At 39.2% G+C, this 22,246-nt stretch overlaps 1 protein-coding gene across 2 annotated transcripts in view; it reads right to left on the bottom strand.

Annotated features, from left to right (window-relative positions):
* The window catches only part of DPYS (dihydropyrimidinase), a 79,573-nt gene that overhangs the window by 40,524 nt on the left and 16,803 nt on the right, over positions 1-22,246 (bottom strand). For both annotated transcript variants that reach the window (XM_082364347.1, XM_082364346.1), the window contains exons 3-7: positions 18,816-18,995; positions 17,367-17,556; positions 5,303-5,459; positions 3,913-4,054; positions 1,681-1,823 (exon numbers count right to left, since the gene is read on the bottom strand). In XM_082364347.1, the coding sequence (XP_082220473.1) occupies positions 1,681-1,823; positions 3,913-4,054; positions 5,303-5,459; positions 17,367-17,556; positions 18,816-18,995 (812 nt within the window). The remainder of the gene's footprint in view (positions 1-1,680; positions 1,824-3,912; positions 4,055-5,302; positions 5,460-17,366; positions 17,557-18,815; positions 18,996-22,246) is intronic.

Below are 22,246 nucleotides of genomic sequence, written 5' to 3'. Positions count from 1 at the left end.
GTGTAGCCACCTTCATTAATGATCTTAGCTAGATCTTCTGGGTCACTTGCTGCATTACCTTGTGCTTTTATGTTACGGAGATGACTTCTTTCCTGAAACCACATGAGCCAACCTCTGCTAACTTCAAACTCTTCTTCTGCAGTTTCCTCACCTCTCTCAGCCTTCATAGAATGGAAGTGAGTTAAAGCTCTGGATTACGCTTTGGTTTAAGGGAATGCTGTGGCTGGTTGGATCCTCTAACCAGACCACTAAAACTTTCTCCGTATCAGCAATAAGGCTGTTTCACTTTCTCATCATTCATGTGTTCACTGGAGTAGCACCTTTAATTTCCTTCAATAACTTTTCTTTTGCATTCACAACTTGGCTAACTGTTGGGTGCAAGAGGCCTAGCTTTCAGCCTATCTCGGCTTTCAACTTGCCTTAATCACTTCTAGCTTTTGATTTAAAGTGAGAGACGTGAAACTGTTCCTTTCACTTGAACACTTAGAGGCCACTGTAGGGTTATTAACTGGCCAAATTTCAATATTGTTGTGTTTCAGGGAACAGGGAGGCCCAAGAAGAGGGAGAGAGACGGGGGAACAGCCGTTTGGTGGAGTAGTGAGAGCACACACAAGTTCACTGTCTTACAGGGGTTCAGTTCGTCCCCAAACAATTACAATAGTAACATCAAAGATCACTGATCACCACAACCAACATAATAATAATGAAAAAGCTTGAAGTATTGCAAGAATTACCAAAATATGATGCAGAGACACAAACTGAGCAAATGCTATTAGAAAACTGGTGCTGATAGACTTGCTCCATGCAGGTTTGCCACAAACCCTCAGTTAGTTAAAAACATTGTATCTGTGAAGTACAATAAGGTATGCCTACATTAGACGTCTGTTTACTACAACATAACCCTTAATAGACTTTGAATAAATGCCTATTCACTAAAGGTTAGAAGGTCTTATCGTATCCCTGTTTGCACACGTACGCGTGCATGCACACACACACGCAATGTTAAAGTATGTGGAATTTTCTCCATTACAGCTGCAGAGTTTATGAAAAACAGAAATCAGGATGCAGGTGTTGTCTGTGCCAACATCCTATAAGGAGAAATTAACAAAGCTTCAGCTTCTATTGAATACTTTTCTGAATTGGTTGAATCAGCCAAACCTGAGATACTCACATAGAATTATGGAAATTGGAAACAAAAAGCCGGAGTCTACTGGGAATGACAGGCTCAAGATGAACTCAGCTGGAAAATTTGGCTAACTAAAAGTGACATCCTTTGTGCTGGAATTTTTCTATCTGGAAGCTGCAAAAAGGCTGTAATTATTTCGAGTTTTCAATTCAGCCCTTTTCAAACTAAGCCTTTCCTTTTCTTCATTGCTCTGCACCTTTCCTCCATGTGAACTCAGGTGTTTGCCAAGCACTGAAGTGGGAAATTCATACTGGTTTTATACACACACGCATTTCCAGGGAATGGGAAGCAACACAACTTTTGCATTCTCTATGCCAAGGAAAACAAAAGAATGTTTGTACATCAAAACCTTTATCTTGTGCATAGGCTCAAAATACCTGAGCCTGGCTAAATAAATCACCTAATAAGAAATGGCTGATTAAGGCCAATGAAAATTTCTTTGCAAGTTAGTGCTTTATCTCCATGGAGAAGCCAATACAAAAACTTAGACTTACCTTGTGGCTTTTGGGTCCCAAATCACAATGTCAGCATCTGAGCCCACAGCTATTCTTCCTTTTCTTGGATACAGATTAAAGATTTTAGCTGCATTTGTGCTGGTAACTGCCACAAACCAGTTTTCATCCATTTTGCCACTGTGCTGTAAAACAATTCAAGGAAGAAAATACATTTCTTTTTCTGATAAATGATAAAACACTAAAAATCTCCTGTCAATCAAAGTACAAGAATTTTCTCTCTTAGAACCAAATAAAACTGCATCTAATTTCTTATATCGTGAAGCCAAACACACCTGTGAATACTGATAAGTCTTAAACAATCATAATGATAATGATGGGGATGAATGGGGTTATATATGGAAGCCTGAAGATAATTTTTCAAGAACCTATCAGCTTAACAAAACAGCCCCATTAATTTTTCCCATTCTTTCCAAAATCACACAGACAAGAGCTAAATATTGGTAACAATATTTCCAATTCTTGTTTAAAGTTTACTACCACCACCTACTACATTTATAATCTGGGCCTAAGATTTATGAGATGATCATGTAGACATTATATGGAGTATTATAGAGTTAAAATAAGATAGACCTATAATTCAGGTGACTACGCTTTTAGAAATCAACTAAGAGGTTCAATTTTGTGCTACTGAAATTTACATGAACCAACAGTCATGGACAGTCTGCTATAAGAGATTTTAATATGGACAAACTTCAGTGGGATGTGATCCCTCTAAAATGATTTGTTTTTAAATGTTGAGAATTTATCCCTATGTACATTTACATGGCAAGAGCATCCTTAAGGTTTATTTAATTATCAAAGGGTCCCCATCTCATAAAAACATTAAGAATCATGTCCTGAAAGTAATTTTCCCCTAAATAAACCATCTGAATGTTTCAGAAAATAACATAGGCTCCTGTATATTATGAAGAAGTATCTGATCACTTTAAAGCCATTTATACACTTTATATATTATGAAAATCTTGCTGTAATGAAGGTACTCATTGTAATTCACACAAGTTCAAAGTGAAAGGTTGGACTGTTATCAAGAAAGTCTAAGCAAAGAGAAAGAGAAGAATAGTCATCTGGGATGCTTAGAATTAGGGTAGAGGTAGCAGGGGGTGGAGAGGACAATTGGTAGAAGATAGGGCTGTAGAGATGTTTTGAAGATCCTTGCATGTAAATTAACTGTTCAAATATCATCCAATAAGTAATGCTGAAAATTAAAGGATTTTAGAGAGGAAAGTAGCATAAACAGACTCTGGTGTTTGAAAGGCAACTCTGGTCTTAGAGTATAGGGTAGATTGTAGTAAGCCAGAGAGTGGAGGCAGGGGCACCAGCTGTGAGACTACTGCAATGGTCCAAACAAGACATGGGACTCAAAGTAGAATGGTGGACACGATGGTGGAAATAAGGAGGCATTTTGGAAATAAAATTGACAAGACCTGGTAAAATATTAGAGCTAGAAGTGAGGGGTATGTGTAAGGGATTCTGAGGTGTGAGATGTGATTAATGTGCCATTGAAGGGAGGGGTTCTGAGAGATGGATGAGAATGGCATGACAATGGGGACCTCAGGTCTTACCAGGCAAGTCTCCACTGCTGATCTTTACAACTACACTTGTCAGCTGGCTGGATAGGCTAACATATGAACATTTAGCCATTTGATTCTTCTTCATCCTCAGGCAGAAATTTTTAAATCATGAAATTTAAAAAAAAAATCTCTTTCTATATTTTGGATTATTATTTATGTAACCTCATACAGCAGTTTTTAAAACATAATATCCAAAAGTTCTTTAAAAGGGATATCTACATTTTTATATGAAAAGGAGGTATGAATGTAATAAAAATTCTTCATGTCCTTTCAATCATTCCAAGTATTTATATCAGTGACACAGGAGGAACTAGGATTCAAAAACATGGAAATCAAGTAGAAGTGCTATTACATTTCAAAGATTTCAAGAATAATCCTCTAGGTACCCAATCTAAATTTATCCCCTAATGTCTGCATCATGGTGCAAAGCATCCTCTAAACCATGCAGAGAAGAAAATTGTTTTTCATTATTATCTTGGGGCATGGCACAGTGGTGGTGATACTGTTGTATTCCCAGTTTCCACTCTAGTGAAAACAATCAAAAAACTTCTCTATGAAGGCTTTTGCCACTCTGGTCCTAAAATGGGCCAGATTCTGGCTGAAAAATCAGGCAAAACAGACTGAATCCTGTGAAACTCACCACGCCTTTTTCCCATATTACTGACATCCGGTCTTCAACACCATTCACTCCATTGGGAATCTTAGTAAAATCATCCTTCCCAAGAGCTTTCTGGCAGGTGTTGAAAGTGCAGTGGTCAGACCCTGTTATGGTTAGATCACCACTGTAAAAGAGAAACACACAAGAGCAATAGGGGTGAGTAGATAGAATATGTCAGGAGGAAGCTACCACAACCTTCCCTGGTCTCTGGACCCCATTCTCAACTGATAGTCAGAAAACTGCAATGGAGAATGAGCAGCTTTTTCAAGTACATATTTCACCCATGCTTGTCTCTATTCCAGGAAACACTTTTGGAGAATAATACTCTTACATGAAGCATGATGAAGGATCGTGCTTGGGTCAGAAAAAGTGGGTTCTAGGCTCCATCACCTACTGGTTATATGACTATGAGTTTTTCCAATGCTCAGTTTCTCATCTAGAAATTGGTAATTATATATACTTGATGACAATTATTCAGGATCACTGGCAATAACATAAGTGAACATTTCTTGTGAGTACAGAACTACACAAAGATGAACCAGGGTGATTCACATGAACAGAGGCAGCCCCTGGCCACATGGCAATGTTGTGATGAGCAGAGGTGGGACACTGGCTGAGGATGTTGAGGTCACGAGCAACAGGAATTGTGCTTTGACCTGTGAGTCACCTTGGGGATGTAGAAGGCTGAAGGAGGTAGGAGCCTGAAAGGAAATGGCAAGTGAACTCTTGGACAGTCTGTGGTGAAAAGCTCTTTGTTAACTTGGATCTGAGTATCCGTGAACGGGGAATGTCTGAATGTCCATGAATGGTGTATTTCTCAAGGAAAAATGATCAAAATGTCTCCCAAAACAGCATCTGAAAATAGTTTGGATGGCCTTTCATGGGGATAATCTGCTCAGAGGGTAGGATTTTGCCTTTCACCTCTCCAGTGGCTCTGCCCTAGATCATCATCTCTTGTATCTATACAACAAGCACATCTGGTTCCTGGGTTATATCAGCATAGAAAAATATTCAAGACTATTCTGTATGATAAAAATGGGGCATATTGAAGAGACCTGGTCCTAGGCAGCAAGAGATAGAAAAGACAACAAAAAAATCAGAGCAGAGGAAAATTTCAGTAAAAATGATCTGATTTCTCTGTGGCCAGGAGAGATTTTACACCACATCATAATACAATTAAGCAAATGCTTTTGGGTCTCCAGATGAAGGATTCCCCAGGGCCTGTGAGGTCAAGTAGAACAGAAGACTGGGAGGTCAATGGAAGGTCCAGATGGTAGGACAAGATCTCTTACATTCAAAACACTCAAGTTTTGGGACTAGCAAAACATCTTCTTTTGGCAAAACACCTTACAGTCATCTACTAAACAATTACTTAGCCAATAGATTCATGAGGAAGTCAGGCGTTGAAGGGTCCGGTCGTAGGGGTGGACCCATAACGTGATGGGCTGCATGGGGCCATTCTCTATTCCAGTAGTGAGTGCCATCTGTGCCGAGACCTGCTGTGATGGGTTCTCCATAGACCACCTTCCCTGGAAAGTTCAAAGGGAAGCGTTCAGCACCTCGATTTGCTCTTAAGAGAGCCATTTGACAAACACATAAATATTATTCTTCTCTGTTTTACCTAAGCTACAATTTACCTCTCTGATCAGGACTGAAAAGTAAAATCTAATGTTTACTGAGCCTTTACTATGCTCCAGTCAGTGTGCATTGCGTGTTGTGGTAGATGATTGTACCCACTCGCTGATATTAGGCTTGGCCTCATGGCTTCCTTTGGCCAATTATATATGAATAGAAGTAACATGTGCTGCTTCCAAGCAGAACCTGTTAAAGCCACAACGAGTTCTCCCTCTGTCATGAGACCAGTAGAAGCTGCTTCTTCAGGTGTGTCTCAGAATGAAGAGACTATAGAGCAGAGGCAGAGCCAACCGATGATGGATATGAGTATGAATAAGAAATAAATCTCTGCCATTGTAAGCCACTGATATTTTTGGTTAATTTGTTACTGTAGCATAACCTAGCAAAAGCTGGCTGATATATGTGCCATTCTAATGGAATCTTCTCAAAAACCCTATCTGGGAAAAGCTATTATTATCTCCGTTAAAGTATGAGTCCTGGGCATATATCTAGAGAAAACTATAATTCAAAAAGATACATGCACCCCGATGTTCACTGCAGCACTATTTACAATAGCAACCTAAATGGAAGACATGGAAGCAACCTAAATGTCCATCAACAGGTGAATGGATAAAGAGCACGTGGTACATATATACAATGGAATATTACTCAGCCATAAAAAATAATGAAATTATGCCATTTGCAGCAACATGGATGGACCTAGAAATTATCATATACTAAGTGAAGTAAGCCAGACAGAGAAAGAGAAATATCATATGATATCGCTTATATGTGGAATCTAAAAAACAATGATACAAACGAACTTATTTACGAAACAGAAATAGACCCACAGACATAGAAAACAAACTTATGGTTACCAAAGGGGAAGGGAGGGAGGGATAAATTAGGAGCTTGGGATTAACAAATACACACTACTATATGTAAAACAGATAAACAACGAGGACCTACTGTATAGCACAGGGAACTATATTTAATATTTTGTAATACTCTATAAGGGAAAAGAATCTGAAAAAGAATATATATATATGTATATATGTGTATAACTGAATCACTTTGTGGTACACCTGAAACTAACATAGCATTGTAAATCAACTATATTTTAAGAGAATAAATAAAGATAAAACTTTTAAAAAAGATGAGGTTAAGGCTTATAGGATTAAGTAACTTCTGTACAGTTAAATTACATGCACTCAGCATAGATGGGGTGGAGAAGGTAGGGTCCGAATCCAGGCAGTTTGACTTGAGTGGTCCTAACCTCTACACTATACTATCCTGATGACAATGATCATATGGTCATACGGAGTCCAACCACACTATATCTCTGTTGCAAGTAGATTGATCATCTTTGCACACCCTTAAGGTACCTCCTCTAACTTAAACCTCCTCTAAAAACTTATGTTAAATAAAATAACACTCAGATAATAAAATTGTAGCCAGAAATGCATATTTATAAAATCATGCAAATGAGGCCATCAAAAGCACACAATGTTAGAAAAGTTAATAGCTTGTAGTGAATTTGAATTTAAAATCAGGAGCCTATCTCTGATTAGCATTTGTCAGCATAATAGATTCTTTGGCACCAACCTGCTCATATCCAAGCAGTCATGAAGGAGAGTGCACAGAAAGGAGAAGCTGGCATCCCAATTACTTCACTCTGGTTAACCAGATGCCAGACTTTAGTTAAAATCCTGATACACAACTGAAATGCACTGATTTCCTCAGAGTCCTGACCGTGGATGGCCACCAGCTGCCTGAGTCATATTGAGTTGGAACGTAGCACCCTATCACCTCACAGATCATTTCTCCCCAAAATGAGCCATCTTCCTCCAGTGAGCCTAGGGATTTGAAAAACCCTGAAAGCAAGGCTGCCTGAAGCCTAACCAACTTTGCCTCTTATGTAACCTAGCATCAAACTACTGTTAATAAAAGTTATCCTCCAAGAACTTAGCCATGGCTAATATCCTTCACTTTCACGATATACGCACACTAGATGAATCCCACCCCGTTTCTTACTGTCCTATTCCCAGAAAAGAGGAAATGCCGTTAGTATCTCCTTCTGGTGTACCGAACAAGAAACAATCACTTTTAACATGAACTAAGAGGTAATGCACTATTTACTGGAGAGATAACAGGACGGGCATGGTATTGTATTTGCAAGTACGAAGAGACCTTCCTATTCCAAGAGAACTTCTTATGGATGCTTGGACAATGAAAAAACTCAGATTCTTGATCTGCAATCGCTTTACAAGTTGCCAACTCAGGATTTTTCCTGGTACTTCATTACAGAGGAAAGAGTCTAATCACATGTTCTGTTCAATCATTTGGCCCATCAAGGTGGTATGGGAATACAGTTCCAAAATTTCTACAATTTTAATAGCTCTCAGGAAAAATTAAAAGTGTCAGCATCTACCAGGAGTTTGCCAGGACTGTTTTGAAACCAGATGACAGGTAATTTCCTTGGAAGGGCTTAGCACCTTTAAAATATGATGTGCCACTTTTTTGGTATATACAACAATCTCTTCGTTAACAGGGTTATTTTCAACTGTCTCCCCATTAATTATCTGTAAGTACTTAAAAAAATGAAAAAATAAAAAAGTAAAAATTTCTAACTATTCTTCCCTGTATTTCACAATGGTTCTAAGACATTTTTCAAAGGACTAAACAGCATGCAAGCTGTAAAAAGGAAACAAGGGGCCAGGATAATACATAAATTGAAGAATCAAACTAGATTAATTAAGCATAATGGTGGGTTCTGTTAGATTTGGGCCAGAAATAAAGTAGTAATAAACATATCTAATGTATGTATAGCACTCTAGAGTTTGCAAATACAGCTTGAAGATCATATACCTTACTTGACCTTCATGGCAACCCAAACACTGGTTTGACAGACAAAGAAACTGACACTCAATAAGACTAATTTGTCTATGACACAGGGGTAGTGAGTGGTACATTAGAATTAGAATCCTAGTATACTGATAACATACCATACATACGCAGTATGTTAGTAGGAAAAGTATCATTTTTCATTTCTTGGTAAAGAGCATGTATTTTTAAAAGTCAACCATAAGATCTGTGGACATGGTTAAGCAATTTTCCAATTTCACTTATTGGTTTGATTTGCTACACTTAACAGGTTAGTAATGAAAAGGCCTAAATCTGTCCTAGTCTGATACTCTCCTGATTACATTCGAGACCAGACGATTTCAGCAACTCCTGGGAGACAGTACATATCCATCATTAATATCCTCCCACTGTCTCAGCAAGTTTCACATTATGTTGTATCCTGTCTCCCCATACGTGTTCTCTCCTTCTTTCTCCATCCTTTAGCTCAAAACCAAAAAAGAGTCTTCACTTATGATGCAATCTCCCAGTTAAAGGAGTTCCGCTCTCTGAGAGATTGTTACGATTTCCAAATAGTGAAACATGTCAAACCAAACAAAACTAACCCCCATCCCTGACCAGACAGCCCATTGTTTATTAGATGAAAGTGACAGAGCAGATGTTAACATCTTGTCTGAATTTGGGAGCAGCATGTAATCAAGTCATGGGATCTTTTAGAAAAGGTTGAAAGATGCAGAGAAGCTGGCATAGGTGCCCAGGAGTGGAAGCACTGCCTGCCAAACAAAAGGCCAAACGCTTTTATAAAAATAATTTCTCCCAGCTAGAAGGATAAAGTAGAACCTTCCTGGGCTTTGCTTGCATTCAAAATATTACACTTACAAAGAAAGAAAATAATTGAGAAGGAAAATATGTAGAAGCAGCATAATAAAGTAGATCACACAAATTTAGGTTCAAATCCTGATCTTGCTTTTAGTTGGTGACCTTGTGCATGATAAGTCATTGCTCTTGGTCTCAGTTTTTCTCATCTATGAAATGGGATCATAACGTCCCTCTAGTGTGGCAATTTTGTGAGGATCAAACAACTTAACGTATACGAAAATACCTAGCATCTTCCTGGGATCCTGCAGTCACTTCATGTTATGAGCTGAATTGTGTCCCTTGTCAAAATTCACATGTTAAAGTCCTAACCCCCAGTATCTCAGAATGTGACTGTATTTGGAGATAGGGCGCTTTAAAGAGGTAATTAGGTTAAAATGAGGTCATTAGAAGTGAGCCCTCATTCAATATGACTGGGGTCCTCAAAAGAGGTAATTAGGTTAAAATAAGGTCATTAGAAGTGAGCCCTCATTCAATACGACTGGGGTCCTTATAAGGAGAGGAAATCTGGACACACACACACAGAGGGAAGACAACGTGAAGACACAGGGAGGAGACAGCCCTTCCAAGCCAAGGAGAGAGGTCTGGAGCGCACGCATCCTTCCTTCGGTGACCACAGGAAAACCAATGTTGCCAACACTTAGGTCTTGAACTTCTAGCCTCCAGGACTGTGAGAAAATTAATTTCTGTTGTTTTAAGCCACCCAGCCTGTGGTACTTTGTTAGAGCAGCAAACAAATACATTCTACAAATGTTAGTTTCCTTATGGTTACACAATTCTTTTTTTTTTTTAATCTTTTAAAATGGGCAGTCTTGAACTGCTTTGCAGTTGGACATAAGGTAAATCATCTTGTTCTAAATTTAAAGGACAAGGGATGTTCGGATGTTCATGCACAAGAAAGAAAAAAGGAAGCCTGAGATTCAAATCCACCTTAACTCGGGCACACATCAATCCTTTCTTAGGAAAAGCACTCGTTACCAAGCGTCAGCTCATCGTACTTGCGTGAGATTTGGTTTTCTCTATTCAGCACCAACAACTTTATACTGGGGGTATGGAGCAAGGGAGGGGGGATTCTGCTTCTGGAAGAAAAGGATAACACTGTAGGGACAGCCTTCTGATTCCCTTGCCTCATTTTTGCAAAAGTGGCTTCTCACAGTAAAGATGGGAACTAACCTATAGTTACTCAACTTAGATTAACTGAGACTTGAAATAAGCATGAAATTGAAATTCCTTGCAAACGGTCAAAGGCAACTCAGTTTCCATGGCTTGCATGTGAAAGCTTTCTTCTTTTCCCTGTAACCTGCTTTTCACTTTTTATTGCAGGTGCTGAATGCTAAAAGGAAATATCATGGTAGGGAAACCGCAGGCTTTGAAAGAAAGTTGATGGACTGAACATGCATTCCCGTCTCTTGCTTCCCAGTTCACATCAAACCCTGGTGAAGATGTACAACAGATGAACAAAATCCAAAAGTGTGCTGAGAATAAAAAGAGGAACCATGGCCGACCAGAGGTTACGATAGATTGTAGGAAGACAGAAAGCTGATGGGACGGCAATGCTTATTAAGGAAAGTAGAGGCAGCTACAGCTTGAACTCAAAAGAGCAGAAGTGTCATGACAGGCATTCCTCCGGGAGTGGGGAAGGGGATGAGTTGGGGCAGTTAGCCCTCATCCCGCCCTCTGCCTGGGGGACAAAGCTTTCTAAGGTGGTGCTGATGCTACAGAGTGAAGCTCACCTGAAAACCGAAGCTCACCAGTGACCACGCCCCGTTTACATTCACAAAGTTCATAGTCTCATTGTTGCTGCTCTCATTTGGGGGCGGGCCCTGCTCAACAGCAGAGGGAATCCACACCAGCTCCCTACTCTAATCACCTGAACTGTCCAGTCATGAATACAGACAGCCCAAGATCACCAGACACTTAAAGAAAAAACAAACAACATAAAAAGAAGGGCCAAGATGTTTAAAAAAAAAACTGAAAAATTGACTCAGCAAGAAACAAAGATAATCCTGGAAACAGAATTAAAAAAAAAGAAAAAATCTCTGTTAGTATTCTAATGAGGTCAAAAAGATCTCATCTATTGAAGGAAAAAAATTTGAAAGTAAGCAACTGTAGGAAAAAAAAAAGAGCTATCAGAGAACAAGTGTTTTCTTGGAAATAAATATATGATTACCAAAATTAAAGTTTATTAGAAGGAAAGAAGTAAACAAAATCCTTTCCTAAAATATAGAGCAAAAAGCAGGTTTTTTAAAAGGTGAAAGTAGTTAAAGGACATGGAGGCTTAGTTCAAGAGGTCTTATACTGGAATTCCAAGAGAGGAACAGAGAAAATTAATATGACGGAAATAATAGAAGAAAAATTTTCAGAATCAAAGATCAGCCTTTAGATTAAACAGACATCTGAACATGAAGGTGAATTTTTAAAAATCCTACTGCTAAACATAGTCTTAATATAATTTCTGGAAGTCTAAAATGAAGAGGAAATATAAAAATCTTCCGGATGGTGAAAAAAGTGACAAATGGACATGAATTTTATTGGCATTTGTCTATGTATCAGTAACACTAGACGCCAGAAGAGAATGAAATGGTGCCCTTATAATTCACAAGGAAATAATTCTGAACCTAGAATTCTATGTCCATTCAAGTTGCAAACAAGCTTGAGGACAAAGAATCAGAAAATTTACCTTCTAACACTCTTCCTTTAAAACTCACATGAGAGGGACTTCCCTGGTGGTCCAGTGGTTAAGAATCTGCCTTCCAGCACAGGGGACACAGGGAACTAAGATCCCACATGCTGCAGGGCAACTAAGCCCCGATGCAGCGAAATAACTAACTAAATAAATATTTTTTTAAAAAATCACATGAGAGGGGCTTCCCTGGTGGCGCAGTGGTTGAGAATCTGCCTGCCAATGCAGGGGACACGGGTTCGAGCCCTGGTCTGGGAAGATCCCACATGCCGCAGAGCAACTGGGCCCGTGAGCCACAACTACTGAGCCTGAGCGTCTGGAGCCTGTGCTCCGCAACAAGAGAGGCCGCGATAGTGAGAGGCCCGCGCGCCGCGATGAAGAGTGGCCCCCGCTTGCCGCAACTGGAGAAAGCCCTCGTACAGAAACGAAGACCCAACACAGCCAAAAATAAAAATAATAAATACAAAATTTAAAAACAAAAACATAAAATCTGGAAAAAAGTTGAACACCTATATATCCACTGCAGACTTTACAATTAGTATTTAAAAAAAAAAAACCACATGAGAATCTTCACAGTAATTCAAGGAGAGGGGAGAGATGGGAACCAAGAAACAGTATATCCAACCTAGGATTCTGTGAAAAGAAATCCAAGGATGGCATCTCTACATCTTGGAAAGTATAAAAATAAAGCAGAAAGCCAAAAGATTCTCCTCCTAAAAAAATATCTCTGCAAGAAGAGCTGATTCATTTCCATAGAAGCTGATTCCATTCAATAGAAGGTATGAGGTAGAAGCTGGAAAATCTTCATGATATAGTAAAGAAGGTGTACATGTTTCTTTTCTGAACCTATATTCAAAAGAGCTAACTGGAAAAATTCCAAGCCCAAAAAAACTTTACAAGACAATAATGGTCTAAATATGTAGCAAATTAAAATAAGGCATGCCATTTATCTTATGGGAGTGTAGGAAAGGAAACCCACTTCACCTTGACACTTGGCGATGGCCTCTCCAAGAGTTAAATGACATTAGCTTTCACTCTCAAGTTAGGGATATAAATTCCTCTGAGGTTCTCTTCTCCTGAATTGTTTCTACCAAGAAGAATATTTCCACAATCTTACTTTATAACAGTTCTAAATTTTAGACCTAACCTATAGACAAAGCTTGGAAGACCTCATTCTAGTTCTAGAGCCAAATGAAAATGCGGTAACTCCTGTCCATGTAAAGATAATAATACGGCTGAAAGAAGTCGGGAGGGGGCAGAGAGGGTGATGCTTGGCCTCTCAATTCCTTCTCAGCCTAGTAGAAAATAAAGAGATACCACACACAAAAAATAGCCAAAACACATAAATTTAAGTAATATTACCTGAAGTGAACATTTACTACTAACAAAACTCAGGAGGTGAGAGGTAAGATTTATGTAGGCTAGACTGTTCTTTTTTCATCACTCAGAGTCAAGTGATACTGTCAAAAATTTATGTCACTACTTACAAATTTATGGTTTAGAAATTTGAAGGAAACCACCAAAAAAATAGACATGGTTAAAAATTGCTAGTTCCAAGGACTGAGCTGAGAGAGATAGAAGATGTTTACTCTTCACTTAACAGATTCTTGATCATTTCCATTTCTGGAATGTTTTCTTCTTTTAACAATGATAAAAAAATAACAAAATGATGGCAATATTTTAAATAAATTTGTTAAAAATGTAAGGCCAATAAACAAAACCAATTAAATATAAACTTGGTATCTGCATTTCCCAACTCTGTAAACTGATTTCTTCTGGAACAGGGCAGAGGGTAATAAAAAATGTGGGCTTTGGAGTTGGATAGACTTGAATTTCAGGTTTAGCACGTACTAGTAAAGTGATCATGGGCTTAATTTACCAAACTTTTCCAAGCCTCAATTTCATCAGTCACAAAACAGTGAAAAAATTTAGCTTGAAGCATTGTTATGACAATTTAAAAAAATATTGTATATCACAATGCATTGATGAGATAATATATAATAAAACTTGAAATGAGATAAAAGATATATTAAAATATGTGCCAAGCACATATTAAGCACTCAACAAAGTTAGCTGTTATAATCATTAACCCTCAGGTCGCTACCTCTGCGGTATATAGTTGGCAATTCAACAATAAAATCCAAGGTAATAAGAGCATTGTATTGCTAGGCAACTACAATAGAGACAGTTACTAATTGGGTACCTTTTGTGCCTCCTGGGGCAGTGAGTCTCAAATTCAATACGCATAGGAATCACCTGGGGTTCTGGTTATAAGGGCACATTCTGATTCAGTGCATCTGCGATGAGGTCCAAGGACCTGCATCGCTAACGAGCTCTCACAGGATGTCAGCACTGTGTTCCAGGGACCACACTCTGAGTGGCAAGGCCCTAGATGATGGAATGGGCTGGCAAAGGTATTTACAGATGTTCATATTACAAATCTATAAGGCTGAATTTTTTCTTCTTTAAACAAGATAACAATGAATAGATGTATCTTGCTCTTTTATGTTCAGAAATTACGTTAGATAATAAATGCGTACAGAGTAGAGGAATCTTCTATAAAAGGTCAGTGTGTCCACCAGCTCTTGTCACTCTGTACTCCCCACGGATCTGCCCTTGGATTGGCTGATGCAGTCACCATGTGAATGGATTGACACTGCTTGACCACCTGGGAGAGGTCACATGCCAGCGATGGAACAATCTCTCGTGCTAATTTATTCTGGACCTCTGCTGCCTCTGAAAATTGCGCATTAGAGTATTTTCACAAGTGTTATTACGGTAAATCATTTGGGCTGACATTTTAAGTATTTCATGTTTACAACCCCTTTGCAAAAGGATTTAGCAACGTCCAAAAAGTAGATATGCACTTGCCCTTTGAACTATTTCCAGGTTCTCATTTCTAGGACTCTACCCTGAGGCTACCCTTTTGCGGGAGACAGAATAATGGTGCCCCAAAGATGTCCATGTCCTAATCCCCATAGCCTGTGAATATGTTAACCCTACTTGGCAGAAGGGACTTCACCGATGTGAGTAAATTAAGGATCTTGAGATAGGGAGATTATCCTGAATTAATTAGGTGGGTTCAATGTCATCCAAGGACCCTTAAAGTAGAAGAGAGAGATCAGAATAATGCAATGTTCTCCATCCACCATTGCTGGCTGTGAAGATGGAGGAAGGGAGACAGGAACAAAGGAATGTAGGTGGTCTCTAGAAGCTAGAGAAGGCAAGGAAGGGCATACCCCCTAGAGCCTCCAGAAGGAACACAGCCCTGCTAACACCTTGGTTCCAGCCCAGTGTGACCAATTGCAGACTTCCGACCTCCAGAGCTATAAGATAATAAATTTGTGTTGTTTTAAGCCATTAGGTTTGCTGTAATTTGTTACAGCAGTAATAGGAAACTAATACACCTTCCACAAATATGAAATAGCATAGGCATAGGACATCACTGTGGTTTTATTTGTAACAGCTAAAGATTGGAAACGACCCAAATATCCATAATTAGAGACTAGTTGAAAAAATACAGTGGCATGCTCTGCACCTGTAAACAAGAATGAGGAAGCTCTCTATACCTAATATGAGCTGACCTTTAAGACATATTTTCAAGTAGGAAAAAACAAGATACAGAACACTATGGATTTTACCTTTCAAGTAGGAAAGAAAGAGAAATACAAATATAGATATGTTCCTTTTTCATAAAGAGAAACACTACAGGGTAGGCCAGAAATAAATTAATAAAAATAATTACTTATGGGGTATGTGATGAAGAAGCTAGGGAAGGAAGCAAGATATCTCTGAGAATATATCTTTTAATATATCACTTTGACTTTTGGGCCAGGTACACGTTTTACATATTCAAAATATAAAATTATATTTAAAAATAATTTAAAATAAAATTAAAATATTCATATTTAATTTTAATAGTTTTCTGCCTACGATTTACATTCTAAAACCTTCCCTAGACTTACTCCGCTGCTAATGGAATTCTATCCCAATGCAAAATAAATACTCTAATCGAGAAACTGTTTCCTGACAGAACTGGCAAAATCACAGATTGCTGGTGGGTTAAGATTGACCATTTCTGCTGATTTTGCTGTTTGTTAAACCATATTCTGACATTACGGACCTAACTGACAGGCTATGGGACACGGTACACCACTTTCAAAGCAAATAGAGAAAACCAATTTCATAGAGCTAGCAATGGCGCCATCTGGTGGCAAAACCTAAAGCTATAACTTAAAATTGAAGTACAGATTCTTTTTGAAGTGGTGTGCTCTTTTATACTGAAATTATACTATATGTGGGGAAAAAAAGCAACCAGAAATGGCTGGTAGTAAGACCTTATTAACTCCTGTGTGAAACTGAGGTGACTCTTAGTACACGATACTGATATATTACATTTAAAAATGCATTTAGCTTGCACAAAATCCTTATTGAAACTCAAGCAACAAGAAGCAATTTTGAAAAAATTTATTTTAGTGTCAATTATAGACATGCCAAATCTATTTTCATAGTTTTTAAGATCCATGTTATAAAAATGCAGCCAGTTTCCGTTTAAAAAAACAAATAGCCAGGATGATTTACACAACGATTTCTGATTATCCAGGTTCCTAAAAGTGAGAGATAGAAACCAGTACCACATCCCAGAAGGGTCTAAAGTACTGAATAAAACACACCTTATTTGTTTTTCATTCTTCCTTTCCCAGTACTGGCCAATGAATAAAATTATTTCCATGTTCAATTCTTATCAAAAATAGGAGATTTTCTCTTTCTTTTAAGATGACTGTTTACATATAAAATTACACTATAGAAGTGAGGCAATTAAGTAATTTGGAGTAAACATAACTTTGCTTTAAAAATCTTAAAATAATTGTCATAAAAACACTATTTGGATAATTGCTTCAATCGCGCCAACAACCAAGTTGCTGTGAGACGAATCAATTCGATTCAAAAGAAATTTGTGGAGCACCTACTGTGTGCCCTGCCTGACCCTGATTCAGGTACTGGAAGGGCTAGCGGAGGTGCCTAAGAGCCAGGGAAGCTTCTGTAAAGTTCACTGGAGAGTTGGCAGTTAGTGGTGTGAAGGGCGGGGCTTGCGGCTGAAGAGGGCAGAAACAGACAGACATGTAAGACTGCGAGAACACAGAAAGGATGCTAATAAAAAGGGAGGAAGAATCGTTGGGATTGGGATTGACATATATACACCAATATGTATAAAATAGATAACCAATAGGAACCTGCTGTATAAAAAAATAAAATTCAAAGATTCAAAATAAAAAAGAAAGAAAAGTTGTGGAAATTCATGGGCAACTGTCTGATAAGCAAAAGCAGGGGTTGGCGTTATTTTACCTTACTCTTCAGCTAACAGTACTAGTTGTAAGCGAGGCTACAGTTCAGGAATTACCATCCCTCCTGGCATCTGCTATCACCCTTGCTGCGGACTTGCTCATCACGTGCACGACGCACAGAGGGCAGTTCACGGCGCCGGCTATGGTGACGGCTCTCAGCGTGGCCTCTGCCTCCACCGCTTCTGGGCGGCTCAGCTCATGGCCCTCAGGACCCGTTATCCCCAAAGCCAACATCTTCTTCGCTCCCTAAAAAAGGCAGCAGGAACATACACACCGGTGAGAAAGGTTTACTAACGACAACTCCCATAATTTTGCTGTGAAACGAATGCACTGCCAGGCTTTTTTATTTTAGATCTAATAGGTATAGGTGTGTGTGACTGTGGTGTAGACAGTGTGTGTTTTGGGTAAAAATAATCTACTACTCTCAAAGCATGTGTTAATTTTTCATATACATATTTCACAATCAAATTATTTTGATTGAAAAGGTGACAAAGATAATGAGGTCTGTTCTACTTACAGTCTTTGAAAAGTAGTGTCCATATTTAAGACTTTTTATTGGTTCAGAACAAAATATAATAAAACAAAGTATTCTAGTCCCCCATATTATATCCTTGATGAAGCGACTCATGCTATTATGTAATTAGTTCTACGTTTTACTGATTCATTCTCTTCACTGCCTCCTCCCCCAATCCATGGAGTGATATTAGACCAGTATTTCCTCTCTCCAAAAGTGTTATTCCTTCCTTACAAAAAAGGCAGGAAGTCAAGACTCAGAGTGTCAAAATGACTCGCCTGGTGTCACACAGCTAGGACGCGGAGGAGTCCAGTTTAAACCTGGTGTGTTTGAGCTTACAGCTCATGCTTTCCTCTTATCAGCCCCCCTGCCCACCACACCCCCCTCATCCTGGCCATGGGGCCTCCATCTCACTGACTGTAATGGGAAGTGAGCCCAGGGAGAGAGAAAGATCAGCTAATATAAAGGGTAAGAGACAGCTCTTTAAATCTTGCAGATGGTGTACCCTTCGGGCATTAATAATGGAACTAACATGAGAAATATCATCTAGATTCCTCCACAGCACATTTTAATACCCAGTTTCTGAAAAGAATGGGGCTTTAAACAGCTACCTAATGCACTGCTTTAGTCATCAGATTTCACCGATGTCCACACTTTGGCATTCTGAACCAGCAGCTTGAGCTACCTAAAAAAAAAAAAATGCTAGGGACACAAAGAAAAATATTTGTGTTTTTAGAATAAACCTTGCCTGAGATCTAATAACTGATTTGAAAAAGGGAACTCCTCATTCCAATACATATACCACCTGCAAAAAACTCAGAGCCAGGCAGCAAGTAATTCAAGTCATGTGTTTCCAAGCCACATAAAATTAGTTTCTGAATTTCCTTTCTTCCAATCCATTAAAAGAATTTACCTACATGGGGCCAGTCATCCTCACCTTAAGTTATGGCCATTTTCATTTCTGTGGAAGTTCTGGAAGGCAGTTACTTACCTCTGCAATTAGGTCTCCATTTTCTGCATGAACTTGAGCAATTGCTCCAATTTCCTTGCACCGAGAGAAGACCTTGTACAGCTCCCCATCTCTCAGCATGTACAGATCTTTATAGGCCATAAACATCTTGAAGGAGTTCACACCTTTATCTTGGGTAAGGATTTTCATTTCTTCTTTAACCTAAAAGGGCACAAAAACCACAACAAAACGTCACTCTTTAATTTAAAGATAATATCAGCATTCTCCAAAATCTTGCATTCAGAAGAAAATGAAGTAAAATAAGGACATCAGTTGAACTCCAGAAAAATGTAATTAAGGTCTTGATCTTTCCCCTAGGTTAGACCTCATTTCATCTGATGAATTGCTGTTGCTACGATACTTTTATTTTTTTATTTTATAAAATTATTTATTTATTTTGGCTGCTCTGGGTCTTAGTTGCGGCAGGCGGGATCTTTAGTTGCGGCATGTGGGATCTAGTTCCCTGACCAGGGATCGAACCCAGGCCCCCTGCATTGGGAGTGCAGAGTCTTAGCCACTGGACCACCAGGGAAGTCCCTACGATACTTTTAAGTCATGAGTGAGTTAATAGTATTTCCCCCAAATACTTCATTGTTATACTTTATGAAATTCTCAGCATCTATCTCCTGATGAGAAGAAATTATTCTAGAACATGAAAACAAAGCCACTGGCAGCAACAGAAGCAACTGTGTCTCTAGAAGGAATCAGAGCTAATGCGAAGTAAGGGTTTGGGGTCAAATCTGAAACCTACAGGATGAGTTCAGAGATGAAGGTAGTGGAAGATGCAGACTGAGCCACTGGCAGCTCCTGGGAGTTGAGCGACTCTGGACCTATCAGAAGCCTCAGGAGCCTTCTGGGTTGCCAACTAAAAGGTTCTGATCACCGATTCCAATGTGTGGAGGTGGGGAGGTTCCCCACCCTCACCAAGCGGCTCTCCAGACACCAGCGGGGGGGTATCCTACAATTAAACTCAATTTTCACACTATCTACCTGCACCAGGTAGACTGCACTGGATTCCACAAGTTAAGCGTTCAGTGCTATGGGGTGTCCCGGTTGTTACCTGCACTTCTGACCAACTGGCTATAAGTCAGAGCTTCCCACAACCCCCTCCATGGGTTCGATTAATTTGCTAAAGCGGTTCACAGAACTCAGAGAAACATTTTACTTACTGGATCACCAGTTTATGATACAAGGAAACGATAAAGGATATAGATGAACATCTGGATGGAAGAGGTACGTCATAGGGCAAGGAATGGCGAAAGACACGGGGCTTGAATGCCCTCTCTGAGAGCGCCACTCTCCCCAAATCTCCATTCGGTCACCATCCTGGAAGCTCTCCAAATCCTATCCTTTTAGGTTGTTGCGGAGGCTCAATTACACAGGCATGATTGATGAAAGCATTGGCCATTGGCAACTGATCCAGACTCCAGCCCCTCTGCCCTCCCCGGAGGTCAGCTGGGTGGGACTGAAATTTTCAACCCTCTAATAATACAGTTGGCTCCTGGGTCAATCAGCCCCCATCTTTAGGTGCGGTCTAAAAATCACTTCTTTAACATAATAAAAGACACCTTTGTTGCTCTCATCACTTAGGAAATTCCAAGGGTTTTAGGAGCTCTGTGCAGGAAATGGGAACGAAGACCAGACATGCATTTCTTATTATAAATCGTAACATCACACCAACGGTAAGGGACAAGTTCAGATCAAAACTAGCTTAGTAATTGCCCTTGCAGGTCCAATTCTAGTCTCATCAAAGACTAAAAACTTCAAAGGAAAAGTCAGAAGACTTGATCAAATAAAATTGCTTGAATTTCTACATGTTAAAAAAAAAACCCCACACACACATACAAGTAAATATATATATATAACATAAAATATAAAACAAAAATATACAACAAAACATAAAAATGTATAACAGACATAGGATTATAGCTTTTAGTTAATAAAAAATTTAAAAAGAGTTATTGCTGTTTCTACTTGATAAGAAAAACCCTAACATTCTAGGTAAAAAATGTTACAGTTCAAACAGTATATACAAATGACTAATAAACATGGAAAAAATGTTAACCTTCCTACTGATTAAAAAGTACAAAATAGGGACTTCCCTGGTGGCACAGTGGTTAGGAATCCGCCTGCCAATGCAGGGGACATGGGTTCGATCCAGGAAGATCCCACGTGCCGCGGAGCAACTAAGCAGGTGCACCACAACTGCTGAGCCTGTGCTCTAGAGCTCGTGAGCCACAACTACTGAGCCTGCGTGCCACAACTACCGAAGCCCGCGTGCCTAGAGTCCGTGCTCCACAACAGGAGAAGCCACTGCAATGAGAAGCCCACAGACAGCAATGAAGAGTAGCCCCTGCTCGCCAGAAGTAGAGAAAGCCCACGTGCAGCAACGAAGACCCAACGCAGCCATAAATAAATAAATAAATAATTTTTTTAAAAAAAAAAAAAGTACAAAATAAAACAACGCAACTTTTCCCTACTGAATCAGTAAAGTTTTAAAAATGACAATATCACATATTAAGTTACTCACTTCCATCATTATTTATTCCTTTACTAATTTTCCTTACTTTCCTCCATGGCGCTTTATCACCTGGCATATAATATAGTTACTTGTTGATGGCCTGCCTCCTCCTCTAGAATTTCCACCCCATAAGAGCAGGGCCTTTGTACAGTTTGTCCCTTGCTATATCCTAGAATACTGCCTGGTCCATAGTGGCCACTCAATAGCTTTTTGTTGGATGAATAAATGCATGAAAAGGAACGGCAAACACCAAAATGTTGAGAGTGGTCATCACTGAAATGATGGAATGGGTTCCAAGGTACATTAAGTGACAACAGCAAAGGTAGGACTTGGGATAGTGTGCCTCATTTTTTTAAGCTTCTTTATAAGTTCATATTTTCTACCATGAGTCTATTATTTTTATAGTCAGAAAAAAAATGCTTTAAACATTGTTGGAATATTCACACAATGGGGTTCCCAAAGGGAATTATGATCTGCATTGCTCAGATGAAATACCTATTACTCCCTGAGAAGAAGAGCCTTTCTGAAGGTGACCTCGTTAAACGTCCCTGTCATCCACATCCATACCCATGGGTAAGTCTCACTATACTGTATTGCTCTCGCACCATCAGCACCACCTGGGAGCTTGTTAGAAATGCAGAATCTCAGGTCCTGCCCCAGACCTACTGCTATGGGTTGATTGTGTCCCCCCAGATTCATATGTTGAAGTCCTAACCCCCAGTACCAAATGTGACCTCACTTGTGTAAAAAATTAATAAATAGAAACCTCAATTAAGCGGATGTCGGGAGACCAGAAGGGGGAGCTCTCACACCTGCATGTCAACACAGGGAAAAAAAAAAAAAAAGACTCCTTTCTTGGCAAGGGCTCAGCCAATGAAAAGTCACGGGCTCT

The sequence above is a fragment of the Balaenoptera borealis genome (genome assembly GCF_965194805.1).
Source record: "Balaenoptera borealis genome assembly, chromosome: 17".
NCBI lineage: Eukaryota > Metazoa > Chordata > Mammalia > Artiodactyla > Balaenopteridae > Balaenoptera > Balaenoptera borealis.
The sequence above is the reverse complement of the archived record's forward strand: the minus strand, read 5'-3'. Positions and strand labels throughout refer to the sequence as shown.